This window comes from Syngnathus floridae, chromosome 4 (genome assembly GCF_059516105.1).
Source record: "Syngnathus floridae isolate MCC-2025c chromosome 4, RoL_Sflo_1.0, whole genome shotgun sequence".
Classification (NCBI taxonomy): domain Eukaryota; kingdom Metazoa; phylum Chordata; class Actinopteri; order Syngnathiformes; family Syngnathidae; genus Syngnathus; species Syngnathus floridae.
The window spans coordinates 13,355,597-13,372,869 of NC_142416.1; the positions used below are offsets into that span (position 1 = coordinate 13,355,597).

At 40.0% G+C, this 17,273-nt stretch overlaps 3 protein-coding genes across 6 annotated transcripts; 2 read left to right on the plus strand and 1 right to left on the minus strand.

The window, feature by feature from the left end:
- Positions 1 to 5,210: 5,210 nt before the first annotated feature.
- tppp2 (tubulin polymerization-promoting protein family member 2) lies at positions 5,211 to 12,188 on the minus strand. Of its 4 annotated transcripts, none has more exons than XM_088372730.1 (5): positions 12,029 to 12,188; positions 11,669 to 11,847; positions 7,479 to 7,670; positions 6,579 to 6,732; positions 5,211 to 6,381 (listed from the first exon to the last, which is right to left on the minus strand). In XM_088372730.1, the coding sequence occupies exons 2-5, from the start codon at positions 11,722 to 11,724 to the stop codon at positions 6,190 to 6,192; spliced, it is 594 nt and encodes a 197-aa protein (XP_088228856.1). In that variant the 5' UTR covers positions 11,725 to 11,847; positions 12,029 to 12,188; the 3' UTR covers positions 5,211 to 6,189. The 4 variants fall into 4 exon arrangements, with proteins under 4 accessions (XP_088228856.1, XP_088228858.1, XP_088228857.1 ...); XM_088372732.1 differs by adding an exon at positions 8,342 to 8,514 and having other exon boundaries at positions 11,669 to 12,177; XM_088372731.1 differs by having other exon boundaries at positions 12,060 to 12,159.
- Positions 10,441 to 14,351, plus strand: ftr84 (finTRIM family, member 84). The gene is made up of 7 exons (XM_088372727.1): positions 10,441 to 11,113; positions 11,479 to 11,574; positions 11,680 to 11,913; positions 12,487 to 12,643; positions 12,724 to 12,780; positions 13,275 to 13,328; positions 13,497 to 14,351. Exons 1-7 carry the CDS (start codon positions 10,469 to 10,471, stop codon positions 14,036 to 14,038), a joined length of 1,785 nt encoding a protein of 594 aa, XP_088228853.1. The 5' UTR covers positions 10,441 to 10,468; the 3' UTR covers positions 14,039 to 14,351.
- A 54-nt stretch (positions 14,352 to 14,405) lies between these two features.
- On the plus strand, positions 14,406 to 16,137 carry LOC148399250 (ecto-ADP-ribosyltransferase 5-like). The gene is made up of 3 exons (XM_088372729.1): positions 14,406 to 14,576; positions 15,053 to 15,167; positions 15,252 to 16,137. The coding sequence occupies exons 1-3, from the start codon at positions 14,572 to 14,574 to the stop codon at positions 16,119 to 16,121; spliced, it is 990 nt and encodes a 329-aa protein (XP_088228855.1). The 5' UTR covers positions 14,406 to 14,571; the 3' UTR covers positions 16,122 to 16,137.
- The last annotated feature ends 1,136 nt before the right edge of the window (positions 16,138 to 17,273 follow it).

A 17,273-nucleotide genomic window follows, 5' to 3' on the forward strand; every position in this document is an offset into this window, starting at 1 on the left:
ATGTTTAAAAATCCCCCTGCGTTTACTCACAATCATCCTGTTTTATCCTGAAAGCGACATAGTGTAAACCAAATCATGGCCACAACCAGTTAAAGCAATGGCTGATCACAACGTTGTTTTTGTGTGTTGTGCGTGTGTGTGTGTGTGTGTGTGTGTGTGTGTGTGTGTGTGTGTGTGTGTGTGTGTGCGTGTGTGTGTGTGTGTGTGTGTGTGTTTGTCCTTATACCGCTTCTCCAGCCAAACCAATTAGAGGAGGAGCTCCAAGTGAGGGGAAAAAAAATTTGGTGCACAGCCAAATGTTTTTTCTTTACAAGGTGAGATTGCCAATTGCACAGCATGCACATTACTGTGTTTTCAGTCTAGCACAAGTATAGTCATAAAAAACATCAACAAAATATCAAATTTCCATAATTTTTTTCCACTCCAGTGAGTTTCTTCCCTCTTCAAGTAAAAACATCAAAAGAGAAATGCCAATGGATGCATCAGAAACATGGTCTGATATTGTGTCACGATAGGAATGGGATTTATGCTCGATGAATTCTCATTGGTACAGAGGGGGCTTGGTGATTGGGATTTCCCACATTGATAGGATCCTTGTTGTATTTCTTAGTCCTCATTTTAAGATAAACACAGCAGCCTCTGCCCCTCAGCACGCGGCAACCTTGCAAACTCCTCTCCGGAGAACCACTAAAATCTGTGATGTGTATCGAGTTTACTGTCGAGGTGATTTGAGCAACTTGTGTTTCTATGCAGTAATTGCTCCTTTGGCGCCTTGGTCAGGTTATGAAGATGTACCTGCTGGTATTCGAATCACTTTGGTGTAAAAAAAATAAAAAATAAAAGGCCCCTTGTGTGATAGGCATCACCTGACTTTACAGAATGAAGCTTAAGAATTGCCCTTCTTTCTCACTTTTTTGCTCTTTCCATTCTTGTTTCCTTTTCTCGTTTTGCAAAATTCTTCCTTGTATCCACTTACCAATTCCTTTGCTATTAGCTTCCTCCTACCTGTGCACAGTTCCATTTCTCCACACATCTTCTTTTCGCCTCTGATTACCCTTTCCTCCATTGCATCTTTTCTCTATTATATTCCTGTGATTACACTGCACTACACCTTCATTTGTTTTCCCACATGGCTTTTGTTCTGAAGGTAACACTCTCACTGTCTATCTCTTCTGTAACACTTCTCTCCTCAGCCTATTTCCTTTCCAATCTCTCTACCTTCTCCAAGGGTCGCTCATCCGAGCCAAACACTTTCATTCTCCACCAACCTTCCTCGTCTATGTTGGCCTTCTACCGGACCTGCAGATTTGATGCCTACTTCAATGCCGCTGTTGTTTTTGTGAACCCACACTAAAATCTATACAGCACTAGACCCTCAGCCAATTCTCTTGTCTCACTCAGTAGCTCATTTGTCTTTTTTTTGCAATATCTGCTCACCATTTTGCCCCCTCACATTCCTCCCACAGCCTTATCCCTCTCTCCCACTTCTTGATTATTTTAGTGTAATCATCATAACTATGCCCGTGTTCATAAATGCTGAAGTCCAAGCAGAGACAGGAACTCGTTTTGAACCAAATTGTTTCATAATGCTGCCATCTGTTGGATAGAAGTTGCACAGGAAGCATAAGGTTTTAAAACTAGATTAGTCAATTCACACAGCCAGGCAAAGAAAAAAAAAATGTTTACACAAAACGAACATGGTTTAATTTAATTGTCTGGTTCTTAATTGGTTCTTATTGTGAAGCAATGGTACTGTAACGCGTCTGTCTTGCAATGTGCAGAGAAATTTGTGCTTGTACGTAATCATCCCTAAGGAGCTTTGGGCGGCAACTGTGTAGGCTCCAGGGCCAAATACAAATCTTGTGTCAGTGTCTTAGGCGAGAGCGCTGACTTGAAGTCAACTTTACACAAACCTACGCAGTCAAGCAAGACAAGCAAAACAAACTACACGAAGAAAGGCCACAAAGTCACTTAACAGTACTCCAAAATGAATTCAGCCAAGGGCATTCTCAAATGTGCTGCAGCAACAATTCTCGACTTTTATGTGTTTACTTTTGAAACTGCACTAAATACACCAGGTCGCAATGTAGATGAGATTTCACCGAAAGCACGGTGAACTCAAGTCCTAAATATTATGGGGAAAAAAAACCTACAATGTACTTTTGAAGAAGGAAATGTTTTGTGAATAACATGCGGTATTGACAGAATAATATTGAGATGCAATAAATGGATTGATTGAAAACTACATACAGCCATGATGTTTGTTTATATGCAAATATTCTTGATATTATGTGATTATATTATATTTCATCCCGTTGCCCACACTTAGCTGAGCTTGTAGTTAAGCTAGAGCTGGATAAAGCAGAGAGCCTCCAAATGTGTTCAGGCCTCAGAGAGTTTTGACTTAAATGGTTTGTGGGATATACGCATAAAAAATGATTTGATAATCTAATGATGTTATGCATGGATCTTGATACGGGGCTACTCTTACCGAGAGCTGGGTTGAATCCATTTCCATTGTTTAGGATGATGTCATCATAAGGGATTGGGCTGTTCTTGGTGAAAGGCCCGAGGCAACTTGTTTGGAGGCTCAAATAGGAAGTGAATGCAACACTCATCCCTCCTGAGACAAAAACAGTCCAACAGGAAAAAAGACAGGATGAGATAATGTCGCCTTCCGTGGCTCGTTCATTCACTTGGACAGCTTGAGAAAGTGTTTAAAAAAAGTCACAGGAAGCTTTGGCTTGTTGATAATGAATAGTTAACAAATATTCTTTTACATAATCGGCGCATGTTGCGGTAGCTCCAGCTTGCTATTGACCTTTTCTTGTTTGTATTTTTTTTTAGCTTTGTGTGCTTCTTTTGCTTTCTAAACATGGACGTGCAGTTTGGGCTGGCACGAAGTTGCAGCTGCTGCATTTGGAGTCAGGATCAGCTGTCGCAGTTGTTGGCACTCCATACCAGAGACTCAACATCTGTGGTGGCAGTCTAAAACGCTCAATGTAAAAAAAGATAAGTGTCACTTGAACTGTGATCAATCATCACCGTCATTTGTGTGGACTTCTCTACTCCTGCCCACTCCCACCTCTGCAAATATCAAAATAACCTGGGTTGTGGATGCTGGAGTCAACAGCGGTAAAACCTTTCCATCCTTGACATGCAATAGCTTTAGATTTTTTTTGTTTTGTTTTTTCATTTTGTTTTAAATATTTTAGTTTTGGGAGCTTTGAGTTCCTTTGGCTATGTTTATACATACCAACAATTTTGAGAATACTGTCCCCCATCTGAGACAGGGTCATAGTCAGGTTCAGCACCCTTAGCAGGAGATCATCTTCGACCTCTCGGAGTTCGAGGCTGGCACAGCAGCAGCTGTTGAAGGCACACTCGAACTCCTACTCATTGTACGTAAGTTCATCCTCCAGTGCCTATGCAAACATGAAAGTACATCAAATTTTAAATCAACAATATTTAAAATAACAACACAAGAACAAATATATTAGACATATGCACCCAAACATGCTAAGGTTCATATCATATTGTATCTTTGTCCGCAAAAAAATGCAGGCAATTTGATAAAAAATTTGGGCCGTGTAACCACATCAAATTGTGGTTTCAATAATTTTTTTACTTAAAGAAAAAAAAAAGCTAATTTTTACCTGCAGCCGTTTTGAATATGCTGATGGATATTTGGGCTTTTCAACTGTGCCACAGCAGGATTATGACAAAACGAGAACCTTTGCATCTCACACCTGAAGGGAAAGTCCATTGACAGTAGGAATAAAAACACATTAGAATAGATATTGTAGAAATGTTTATCTATTTTTCATGGCATTTATTTTTATTTGGCATTATTGCAACCATTCACTGAAAAAACTGTGTTGCACATGACTAAAAAATCGTCAAAATATTCAAATAATACACGGTATATTAGTTTAACATGTTTGAATCAATTGGTGTACATTTTATTACTGCAATTCCCTCAAAAATATGTGAGTAGAAAATAACAAGAATAATACTTATACCTTTTTGAAATGCCACACCTAATCTCCTGTCGAACCTCTGACTTTGTTACCCTGAAAACACCACCAATAATCCACTAAAAAAAGGAAATACAGACAAAATTTCTGCCGAGTTGTTTCTCAAAAGATTCTTTCCATTCAATGCTTGACTTTTAAAGGTCCAGATGGATGGAGGGAATCAGTACTCTGGAATAACAATCTCTTTACTGACGTTATCTGATCAAATTGTACCGGGAGGTCCCCTTTAATCTCTGTGTTCACTTCAGTTGAGGAGGGCCGCGTCAACAGGCAGCATCCCCAGAGGCTCCTCACTGCATCAAGGTGTATGACCATCCTGTATCTACATGTGTACAGTAGTGATTTGAGTCAAAGGTGCCAGGTTATCTGATTGCATCGCTGTATAACCTCAAAAAAAAAAAATTAGGCCAGGGGTGTCAAACTCATTTTTTTCGCGGGACGCATTGCAGTCATAGCTTCTTTCAGAGGGCCATTATGACTGTCAACTCAAATAAATCCATGAGCACCTTATATTATATACAGTAAAAGCTACAAAACAGACTGACAAATAACTCGTTTTCAAATCGGACGAGTAAAATCTGGTCAAATATTAAAAAAAAAAACATATTAAAAATGAAGACAATTTGCAATACTAGTAATGACACACGAATTTGATGCACAATTTGTCTTCGCGACGGGCTGTATCTGGCCCCCGGGCCTTGAGTTTGACACCTGTGATTTAGGCCCTTGGGAACATTGCGAATGTAACGATCCATTGCTCCTTTTTCTCTCGTGCTTGTCCTCAACAGTTCTGAACCCGAGTCTTTCTTAGTTGAGCTTTGGTAACAGTTGGTTTTCACCCTTGGACTACAGATCACTTCACATTCACAGCTGTAGACATTTTGGAGTCCTCAACTTACCAAACAAGTATATTTTGGGAATGTGGGGGGAAAAAAAACAGCACCCACATCTCATGACTCACTTCTGACTGTGAAGCAGGTGAGAATTCGTGAACATTATTGTACTTCACGTCTTCACATTGTCCTTTTACATGAAAATAACTTCTATTAAAAAAAAGCTTTGTGTCCAGCGCTGTACTTTTAAAGAAAGACTTGATGCACTCCAAAGTTCCGAGGTGAAGGGTGTAAATGGAAAATGGATGAATCAGCATAGTAACAAATGGAACAGTGCCAGTTTTAATGTTGTAAAAGTAATTACTTTATTGAATTTTTTTACTTAATTACAATCAGTCTAGCAGTGACACTGCAATGGTGCTACTTCGTTCCACAAGCAATTTTCCTTTATTAGGTCTAAATCCTACATGCTGCACATCCATAAAGTCTATATTAGTAATATGCAATCCTTTTGCAAAGACAGTATTGAGAGCTCAACTTAATGGCTTAAGTGTGGCAATATAAAGGTAAATCGACTCATTCAATATCTTTTTACTCTACTACACTGGGTACTTAATTGTTGATAGCACATGACTAGAATATAGTAAATTACATTTCCCCCACTTTTCCTTGAATATAAATATAATGTACTATGCTAGTTAAACTTTAATTTTAATCATATGCCACGGATGTAAAAGGAAAGGATTTTTATCAGGTGCTGTTTATCAGGTTACTTTAGGTTATATCGAGATGCAAAGGCAAAGACACACGAGCACTCATTTTCGGCATCCAAGGAGGAGCAATCTAAATGAACATTTTGCACTTCTTTTTTACTCTTGCTTCTAAATGTCATCAAAAGACACCAGTTTCAGGCCTTACATTGTTAGCTGCAGATTAGTATGACACGCAGTATTCAAGCAGTTTTTCTTTGGCATATCAGCAAAAATCTCTCATCTTTGGCAAAGTGTTTACTACAGCCAATTTGATATTTGGAATTTTATTATAATATGAATTATTTCCTGTTATCCCTTTTTATCAATGATGTAAATGGGATAAATAGTGATCAATTGACAAGGCTGGTGTTATTATCATTTCCTGACACTAGATAAATGATTCTCCATTCCAAAAATACAATGAATGAATATTTGGAAGTTCATTTCACGTTTGAGATTTGCATAATAAGGCACAAAGTTAAGCACAAATTCAATTTATATGCTTGCCAATACGTGCATATTACCTGAAAATATAGAAAGACCAAAATCGTATGTGTGTCTTCAGGATTAGGATTCCTTCACTTTGTCATCATAAGTGCCGCTTCCCTTGTAAGATGCAACATAGCCACTACTGTCTGGGATGTCCTCGCGTCCAAGCTTTCCCTTTCCTTTTCCTGAATCATCGAATCTCTCCTTGTGTGTTCCTGTGTACTTGGACGTGTCGGTCAGTCTGTCCACAGCCGCTGCCTTTGCTGGTCTCTAATCAAACAATAAAATAATAACCACACACAAGGTAATTTCTCAGTCACATCACTGCGATTGTAACACGTTTCAATTGACTGAAATTGGTAAGCATGTGTTGTCTCATCCTCTCTGTTGTGCCTCATGTGGAGCACCAAGCTCTTCATCAGCAGAAGGAGGCATGAGTGCAGTGGAACTAATGACAATGTACTCACAGTGATTCCAGCATTGGCAGGCTCCTTGCCAACAATGAGCCCATAGAGGAGCTGGAGAGCTTCCTCTTTACTCTTGCCTTTGAAGCGCTTCGGGCCCAGCTCAGTCAAGGCCATGATGAACTGCTCAAATGTGATTACACGAGCTGACTTGGACCTGAGGAAACATGTAATACCGTTGTAGGCTCCTCTGAGAAAAATCTTTCCAGTGCCAGAGGACGGATATACCATCAGATTCTTTATGTAATGCAGGAATGTGAGATTGCGACAGGTTCTTTAAGTAGTCAATGTAATCTTTGTGTGGCACCTGCATGTGTTCAAATGATTTCTGTGATTTGCAATTACCATTATCCTATCCTGTTGGCATTCGACACAAGAATCACAATTTAATAAACACATATATTTAGATCAAGGGATGGCAAGTCACAGCCTGCTGGCAAGCGAGATATCTTCTTTGTGGGAGGAGAACTTGCTTTAGGTTTAAATCATATGTGATGGTGTAGGTCAGGGCATTTGCTTTTTTTTTTTTTAAATGCTTCATAAAACAGTGTTTTTATTTCTCTAGATGGCACTATTGGTTTAAAGAAAGATGTTTAGGAAATGGCAAGTCAGTGTGCTTTTGGCTCAAAGGCGAACAGAGAGTGCTATCTAGAGGGCGCAATAAACACAATTGGTTTATGAAGCATTTTGAAGCTTCATTTTCCCATCGCCGGCAGCATCCCGCGGGATCACATTGGATTTGTGGAGTGATACTTCATTTGCTTTCAATGTAACAATGCGGACTAAATGAATATTGCGTGTTAAACTAAATCTATTAATGGTTTGTTATGTCAGGTATCCTTTACTAAGTTAGATTTGCCCTGTTACAAATGTCTGCTAACGATGCTGCATTGAAAACATTACTTGACTTTGGTGAAGACGATGTCAACATCTGTAGTGGTGACATTCTTGCCGTCAATGATGAGACAGTCCTTGCAGATTTTGGCAAAGTTCTTGCCGTTCATCTCCTTCCCCGTCGCCTTGGTGTCACCATGAATGGCAAATTTGTGGAAGGACATCTCCACCTCTGCTGTCGACACAGAGCCCTCAGCCATGCTGTGGATACGCATAGCATTATTATTTTGGGGGTTGGAATAGAATACACCTCAATTTTTGTTGAAGGAAAACATTTCCAAAACTTGATTGGCATGTTAATCAGTTGAAGTGATTATTTTGTTTGGCTCCGAATATTTTAGAAGCATGCAGCCGCAGTTGCACATCCATCACAGTTCTGTTACTCAAGCTGATCGCAGGCCAGTTTAATTCAATCATCCCCATTTACAAATGGCCCCTCTTTGGCCCACTCTGTGCAGGATAACAAATGAAGGTGGTTTGCTTTCTTTTTCCCCTCAATTCAAGACACAGACATAGATTCAGCCATCATATATTTTTCAGTTATGCTTATCTAAACCTTTCTAAAGTTGGATGCAATTTTGAATTGCCTTACTTACATGATGTCATGATCAACATCACCTTGTAGATAACAGGAGTAATTAGCTTATTAGAATATTCAAACATACTCACTGTAAAATGAAACAGTTCGAAAAGTAGTAGTACGTAGATAAATAACACTAAGATATATTTCTCAAAATCATTTGACAGATATATTATTTATGTTGCTGGAGCAAAGAAAGTGCAATCCTTTGGCATATAAACAATGTCCTCCTGGCAGTATTCGCTGTTGCATTGTCCCTCAGGGCATCCACTGCAAAGAAAACAAAGTGTACCTGCTGCTGTAGGCTGCAGGATTGCTTGCCCGTGGATATTTTAAGGAAATCCCGGAAATCGCTCACGGCTGCTCAACCTTCTTGTCCTCCTCCTCCCTTCTTTTTTCCTCCACTTCCTTTCCTCCACTCTGCCACTCCCAGGCTCTTTAGCGGTGACGACATCGATGCAGATGCTTGGATAGGAGGAGGAGAGAAGGGGAGGAGGGAGAGAGTACCACCCAGCACCATCAGTGACATCACCACCACTTAGCTTCTGTCTCTTTTTGTCTCATAAAACATGCTGTTAGTATATCCTATTAATTATTCTAATCTACTGTATTAGTATTACCCGCTATGCTACAGTGTTCTGTGCATTTTTTGCGGTACAACCATACTTTTATTTTGTTCATCATGCATATGTGACAGCTTCTATTTGGGCCACAATGACAGTAGTAGGCTTGTTTGCACATGATGAGAGTCATCCTCGAAAGGACAAAGCGCACTGACAACATAGCTGACCCATAAATCCCATCAAACTCTTTCATGATGGTATGCCTGAGCAATATTCACTAACATGGAAAATAACAAAAACTAATAAAAAAAAAAAGAAAAGTATTGCCCATTATATTATTATTATTATTTACCTATTCAGAGGTATAGTTTTTCATTTTTTCTTCTCACACATTTATATCCTTGGCTGAAGTTGAATGCTTGTTTTATCCAAGCGTGATGAATGGTTTTAAGGATTGGTCAAAAGACGATGTATTTTCTTCTGTTTGACTTGCTCATCCTCTCATAATCCGAATGGCTTCTCTTCCCTTCCCTCCATCTGTCCAGTCAGCCTTGTTTGGCATCCTATGGGAGGATCAGAGCTGGGCTGCCCTCCTTTGAGCATCATTATGAGCGTTATCTCTGCTCTTTCCTCTCCCAAACATATGCTTACACAGCCCGCCTCTTGCCTTTTTCCACAAACAGAGGGATCCACTCCATATGACAGACCTCCATCTTATCACACAGCTAATTTGCCACATGTTCCCCGTGACTCATCCAAGACGTTCCACCTAGATACTCTACTTTGGCAACGCCTCCACAAATAGATTCAGCAACAACCTCACTTATTTTGGTTCTGTGCCAAGTATGCTGCAGCAAGATCTCACAAAATGTAAGCATCTGATTATTCACACTTGTATGAGCCAACTGAAAGATTCCTTCACAAGGGCGAGTGATCATTCCCTAAATTGCTGTCAAATGCCCACAATGCACACTTCATCTACATAAATCCTGCATATTGTCACCTTGCATTATTTGTCCACATTATAGCATGTATTTGCGTGGGTGCCCACATCCTGACAGCATGTTTTCTCTTCATGGTACACAAGAATTGTTTTGAAAACATGTACCATCATGAAACTCAGCCTGCTCAGTCACATGGACACTGGGAAACACCTAGAAGCACGGAAACCTTTTGCTGAGAAATTCTGTATAAAAACACAATGAGCAAGTCGTGACAGTGCACCTGAAACTCAGCGATTTCGAGTCTGTTCATTTACAGCACAGTGAAAACATCTTGGGTCTCTATTGGTTTGCTGATTTAAAAATCTTTTTCGCAGTCAATCATTTTGACACAGTAAAACTGTAAATAGCAGGGACTTGCGAGGGTTAGTAATAATATTAATTTGGGTTCCATTCAATTTGGCTTCTAGTGACAGCTTACTGCAGCTGTTTTATTGTTGTTCATTTCCTCTGGCCTTCATCATAGGGAGAAAAACACTATGTCCTATAAATGGGTATATCCCGCACACAAAATAAAAGAACATATCTATACAGCAAGAAGGAGTATATGGATCTTAAGTGCTTTTTTCAGCCATCACTGCCTTGAATTATTTTTAATGTTTCATACATTCTGAATTTATAAAAGCGTGCTTTGGGTCCACAAAAAGTACATTACAGTTTCTTGCTGACCCATATGTCAATGGATAAACTAAAATTTGTAAAGGTCGCTGACTGCTACTTCAACACAGACGACGAAGAGACGTCGTTGTGGGTGAGAAGACAGGCTGTCTGCTTGTAGTGTACACAAAACCTCCCCTTTCAAAATGTCAGCATAAAAAAGCAGAATGTCACCGTGTTTGGTCACTTCTGCTTCAGATGCTTCTTGATTTATTCAGAGAGATCTACAGATGCTTAAAAGAGTCTACACGCATTTGTTCTAAAAGCATTATGGCTGAGTCGAATTTCCCTTTACCTCCAGATGCCATCTGTCCTCTCTGTGTGGATGCACTCAGAGACCCGGTCACCATCCCATGTGGAGACACTTACTGCTTGGAGTGCATCAAGATCTACTGGGATCAGTTTGACCACATGGGGGTTTACAGCTGCCCCCAATGCAGAGCGACCTTCACACCAAGACCTGTGCTGAAACGCGATTTACCGGATGTCTACCACGAGCCTCGCCGGCAACTTCCAGAGCTCACGCCTTTCCCCTATATGCACCGGGAGTCCTTCTGTGATTTCTGCGTGGGTCGGCGGAACAAGGCTGTCAAGTCATGCCTCATGTGCTTGGCTTATTACTGTGAAACGCACGTGAAGCCACATTACGAGTCGTCCACCTTCAAGCGACACAAGCTGGTGGATGAAACAGGCCACCTGGACAGGAAGATCTGCCCACAGCATGAGAAGGGCCTAGAGCTGTTCTGTCGCTCTGACCAGATGTGTATATGTGTCTTGTGCACTGTTCGAGAGCACCGCGGCCACAATATCACCTCTGCGGAGGAGGAGCGCATCGACAAACAGGTATAGTAGGCATTCTTAACTAAAAGACACTTCCACAGAAGCTGCTGGAGATTAGGACGGTCTGGTCATTGGTTGGGGCATGAAGATCGTTACACGAAACAGTACTGATTGGTTACCTTACTCACTTTGTCGGTCAAATTTAAACAAAAATTGGAGACATCGAAAATGAAGCTTCAAATATGTTTCATGAACCATACACAAGACTTCCAGATCACCCTGTTTATTAAAGTAAAATGTCATACTTTAATAAACAGTGTGATCTTGAAGTCCTGTTAAGTAAAATGTCATACTTAACAGCCTACAGTAGCTCCAAAGTAAGAGGAGATGAGATTTATAAAGTCCTTCTTATCCTTTGTTTCTGCCAGAAAGTCCTGGTGGTGACACAGTCTGAGGTCCAGCACATAATTCAGGAGAGGATGAAAGAGCTTCAAGAGCTCAAGCATAATGTTGATGTTCTCAAAGTAAGACCAGTCAAGCTTAACACTCTGATAGATTGCAAGTCATGCCAAAATTATATTTTTATGTACCTTAAACATCCAGACAAAATGACCTTACCTGTCTGTTAGAGCTGTGCCCAGCGGGCCCAAGTCGAGAGTGATAAGACGTTCCATGAGATGCTACAGGCAGTGGAACGCTGGAAGGCTGAAATCCATCAGATGATAACAGCCAACATGCAGGCGGCTATGTCCCAAGCTGATGGCTATGTGGAACGTCTGGAACAGGAGATACTGGAGCTGCAGAGAAGAGATGCAGAGCTGAGGCAGATTCTTGAAACCGAAGACAACATTCACTTCCTCCAGGTGTCACGGTTGGAATGGAGCAGGGAAAACAAATGCATTTTGGACCAGGGTTAATTGAAGGAAAAGGGGAGTTGGAATGGAGGATGAAGGGGAACAGACAGACGGACAAACTTACATAAACGACCTAAAAAAACAACGTGACTGACCGACAGAGTGGCTAACAGAAACGACACTGACAGACAAGGACGTGGGACGAGAGACAAGAAGACATGAGATGAGAACAATCCGACAGGGAGTGAGGGGCAGACAGGTCTTAAATGCACGACAGGTAACGAGAGGCAGGTGATCACACTGATCATGGGCAGACACAGGAGGGGATGGGCGAGCACACAGAGACGCAGACAGAAACCATAACAACAGAAACATAATAAAACAATCAGACGAGTCGTGACAGCAGGTCACCAATTGTCATTTATTTCGGAATAATTTCAGAATTTGGTCAGTTGAGTTCTTTTCAATTACCCAAAATAGCACTGTTAAATGTTTCAATTTAAGTGCTTTAATATTTTATTTATTTATTATTTTTTTTACTTTTTACTATTTATGTAACTCTTGTCTCATTTTGTTGAATAGAACTTCCCAACTCTTTGCATTGCTCCAGAAGCCATGGTACCCAAAGTGCTCATCAACCCTCAGTTCTCTTTCAGCGAGATGAGCAAAACAGCCTTAGAAATGAAGGAACATCTTGATGATATCTGTAAAAAGGAACTCAGTAAAATCTCCAAGACAGGTTTGTCCCCCAAAAAACAAAAACATTGTGTTTGCTGCTCAATGTACAGCAGACAAATGTAACTTGCCTCCTTTTAACAGTAAGCGAAACGCCTGTGTACATCCTTTTGCCAAGAAATGGAGACAAACGGATCAAAGGTAAGTGTCAACCAAAACATCAAGTTATAGTGATATGATTGAGCAAGTACATATGTGAAGACAAAACAAATTGTGAAATATTCATGTGGTATGATATTTCCTTGCTTCACTTTCTCCCAAGAAATCTGTTCCATAAAATGTGTCTTCACTATGCTTATTAACTTCATTGATCAACTTTTTTGTTGTTTGATCAATAGAACCACTATCACAGTGGCCCAACAAAAATGCGGTCCTCTGTTGGTGCTGCATTCAGGTTCCTGGGGGAACTGGATACTGGACGGACTGAACATTTGACCTATACAAAATGGTTTCAATGTGTTGCTTAGCCATCAAATTGAATGTTACCCAAAAACAAAGGATAATTTGAAAGAGGGACTTTACAGTTGTTTAAAATGAATTGCACAAAGCATTGTGGCAATTATTTTGTTTAGGAAAGTCGGCTCATTTGATCTCAACTTATCACAGTAAATGTTTCATATTTTCTTGCTGAACAGTTCCTAACAGAGTGGATTTTCAAGAGCCAAAAACGAGATCAGACTTCTTGAGATGTGAGTAGTTCATTGTTAAACCTTACCTTCTACTCTTGGCCCAATGCTGCCCTGAGAATCGTCATCATGTTACTCTCTCTGGCCCTACCTATAATTACTATCGTGGATTAATATGGGTTAATTGTGATCGTTGATTGCAGTTAAGTGAAGTAATGCGTTTGCTCTTAGATGCCTGTAAGATGTCCTTCGATGCCAATACAGCCTATAAAGAGCTGGTCCTGTCAGATGGAAACCAGAAGGTCACCAGGAAGAAGACAGTCCAGTTTCATTCTGATCATCCGGAACGCTTCGATGGCTTTTCCCAAGTGCTGTGCAAGGAGCCACTTAGTGGCTTCAGATTTTACTGGGAAGCTGAGTGGAGTGGCGAGTTTTCCCTTGGGGTGGCCTACAAAAGCATCAGTCGCAAGGGGAAGAACTCACACAGCCTGCTGGGCTACAACAACAAGTCTTGGAGTCTGCTCTGCTCTGACACGGGATATTCCGCGTGGCACAATAAAGCAGACTTTGACCTCGCCAATGCACCACGAGCGTCACGAATTGGCGTGTACCTGGACTATGGTGGCAACACGGTGGCATTTTACTCTGTCTCAGAAAGGATGGAGCTCATCCATAAATTTAAAGCTCGGTTCAGCGAACCTTTGTATGCGGGCTTTGGTGTGGGCTCATCAGTTACTCTTTGTCAACTCAAACAAAGTCCCACACCTTACTAAAATACTCAAATATGGTCGAATTGTTTTACGTTGTGCAGTGCATGCTGTATTAGTAATCTTAGAATTTTAAAATATGTGCAATCATTTAATCGTGACAGCTTCAAAAAAAAATCTGATTACTCGTCTTCCTCTCCTTTTCACCAAACTGTTGATTTTACGAAGTTAAACCTAACACACATTAAAGTAAGCTTTCACGCCTTACTGTTTTCACTGTCTTTGTAGTTGTGTCAATATTTTATGTTATGTAAAGTACTTTGTTATAACTGCAGTTTTTGTGGAATGCCCTGTGTAAATAAAGTTGTATTCTATTGTATTATTATGATCCATTCCAACCGGCCTTTGTGAATAAATTCCGACCTAGACGCTGACTTCATCATTGCAGCGCAGGGTGTGGCAATACTAGCAGATCCAGTTTGGCATTTCATTTGAGCAGGGTGTTGAGTTAAAACAAAGACAAAACTAAGAGTACCGCACCGAAAAGCAAGTTTTGTCTCAGAACTAAGGTGGGTGAGACCACCTACGTGCTTCTCTTCATGGGGTAAGGCCTGCAGTGAATTGTGTATGAGTTACTAGGCAAACAATCTCTCCATCTGATTTGTGACACATAATGCAGATCGATCAACTTATGATTCAAGAATTTAAATGAAGCAAATACAGAATGTAATTTTCACAAATACTATTATGGTTATCTATCAAAATGTAGGTGCAGTTTCAGTTGAAAACAAAAAATGTGTTTCATTAGAAAATATCTTCATTGTTTAGTGTGTGTGCATGACAGCGCTTAACTTTTGCTTTGGGGACATTTTTATCAATGCAAGGTTGTACAGTGGTTGGCCTTTGTGTGTGTGTGTGCACGTGTGCGTGTGTGTGTGCGCGTGATATTCTTCTTTGAAAACGTCAGAGCAGTTTTTCCTCTCTTTGAACAAGTGTTACAAAAGTACACTGAAAAAATGCTGTATTTTTTGAAAGGCCTTTATGCTGTATTCAGTCCTCAGTTATTTTTTTCCATTCCAGATGTACTTGGCAGGGGAATCTAGCATGGGTCATTACTACCTTTCTTCTCCTAACCTGCCTGCTGGTGTCTGTCGTCATCTATCTTCTACCCCACTGCCAGTACATTTCCGAAAAGGTAATTTGATGAAATTTCTCAAAGAGAATGCTATGTTGCCATCTAGTGGATAAATGCTGAGCCTCAACTTTTCCTTTTGTTGAGGATTCAACACAAGCCAACGACTCCAGGGGATACGGCTGCAATACAAAACCCATTGTATTGACTGATGCTATGGTTATAAAGACAATGGCATTGGATACAGACTTCAGTCAGGCTTGGAGCGATGCAGAAGAAAAGGCTCGGAAGCCAGCCCATGCCTACATTGAGAAACGGCATACTGTGGCCATATACATGTATACAAAGTCTCTGGATAAGCATTCCAACAATAAATTAAACACTGGGCAAGTAAGTGGCCATCAAAGGAGCAAAAATCAGACCATTTCTATTCATTCAAAGCTTTACTCTTCTCTGAGTGAAGCCATTCAGGTTTTGAAACACAGTCAAGTGACATGTCTCAAAGCCAACTACCGGACACAAAGACCTTTACATGTGGACGTTTCTAACAAGCAAGTCCGGTTTGGGTCCTTTACGTTAGCTTCTGATAAAAGGAGCCTTGAAAGGAGCTCCATGTGTTTTGAGATGAACACGTGTTTCGGTGCCGACATAAGCTATTACTCTGCGCTGGAAATGAATCATCAGGTATTGATTCCTCCATATGAGGTCTTCAAAGTGTCTGGTGTCCACCCTGACATGACTGAGGACTGTAACGTCACCTACATGTTGGACAGCAACCTTGACTGTGTGTATGATACAGAGAGACAGATGTTACATCCAATATCTGCAGCTCCAGAAGAAGGATTGTGGTGGATTGCCATTGTCACTTTTGCCATCACTCTCTATCTTTTGTTCTCTGTCATAATTGTGAGAGCATATCGAAAGAAGACTCATCAGCAGAGTGTTTCTTATTTCCAATCTGTAAGCTACTGTCATGCTGAGGTGGTTATGAAAACTCCCTCATTCACTCTTGAATAAATTTCACTTTCCTCAAGTTCTCCCTTCATAATCATCATTGATTATCTTTTTTGTATTTGTAAGTTTTATTAAGCTTGTCTGTACGTGTCAGATATTCACGATAAGTCACACCAAATATTTCAAATAATAACACGTAGTACATTACTTGAATAACTTGCAAGCATCTGCTGTATATGAAGCCATAGAGGTGTTTATTATCTATTATCGAAATCTAATCTGTGCTAGCAATGCAAATGGCATTATGTAGTAAAGTAAATAAAAGTCAATTAATAAAGACCACATTTCCATAATATGTTCTCTTTTTCTAAAATATAATGTGAATTGGTTTTACAAAGCTGATCTAACAGCTTTCCTACCTGAATAAATCGTATTAATGTGATGTCAGCATCTGGGCATTCAAGGAATGTTAAACAATACTTTAAGAGTTAGTCCTGTTTTCAAAATAGGGGTGAGGAGGCAAATGTATGTATTTGCCACAAAGGCCTCAAGGGAGAAGTGTTTGTTTTGTTGACTATGTTGATTCAGCATGTTAACAAGTGGACTAAATACCATTTGACTGTTGCTTAGTCACTAAACATGTTGCTGGACCAGCTTCAGTAATTCATATCTTCTCACCCAATACACTTGTCCATTGTGTTTAATATATCTCGGTATAGAACTACCATATTTGTATTTACAAGTGACAAAAGGTAGCCTCATTTTTACATACATGTATAAACTCAATATTTAGGTTCCATATATTAGTTTCTTCTTGACATCTTGTAATTCTCTTCAGAAACCACTGGCGCATACATAGAGGTTTCTGCTCATCTTCATGTTTGTAAGATCCGATGATATGATCATACGTGTAAGAGAGGTCTACCTTGATGGACTAGATTCAAGACTGAATGTTTATCAAGAATGTGTGTGGTGGTCTATGTTGAGATTATTACAGCAAACCACACATCATTCAAACAAAATTTGTAAATCAATGATTTTCTATCTTCTTGTGTGGGGTTTATCACAGATTAAAACATTCTTTTTAAATTGGAAAAATCCTTATGTGTCTACAAATTCAACAGTAGATAGATCTGCACTAAAAATCAAAAGCATCTACTTGGGACATTTGCTAAAATCTATCGGTGATAACAAAACACGAGAGGGTGTGTGCAA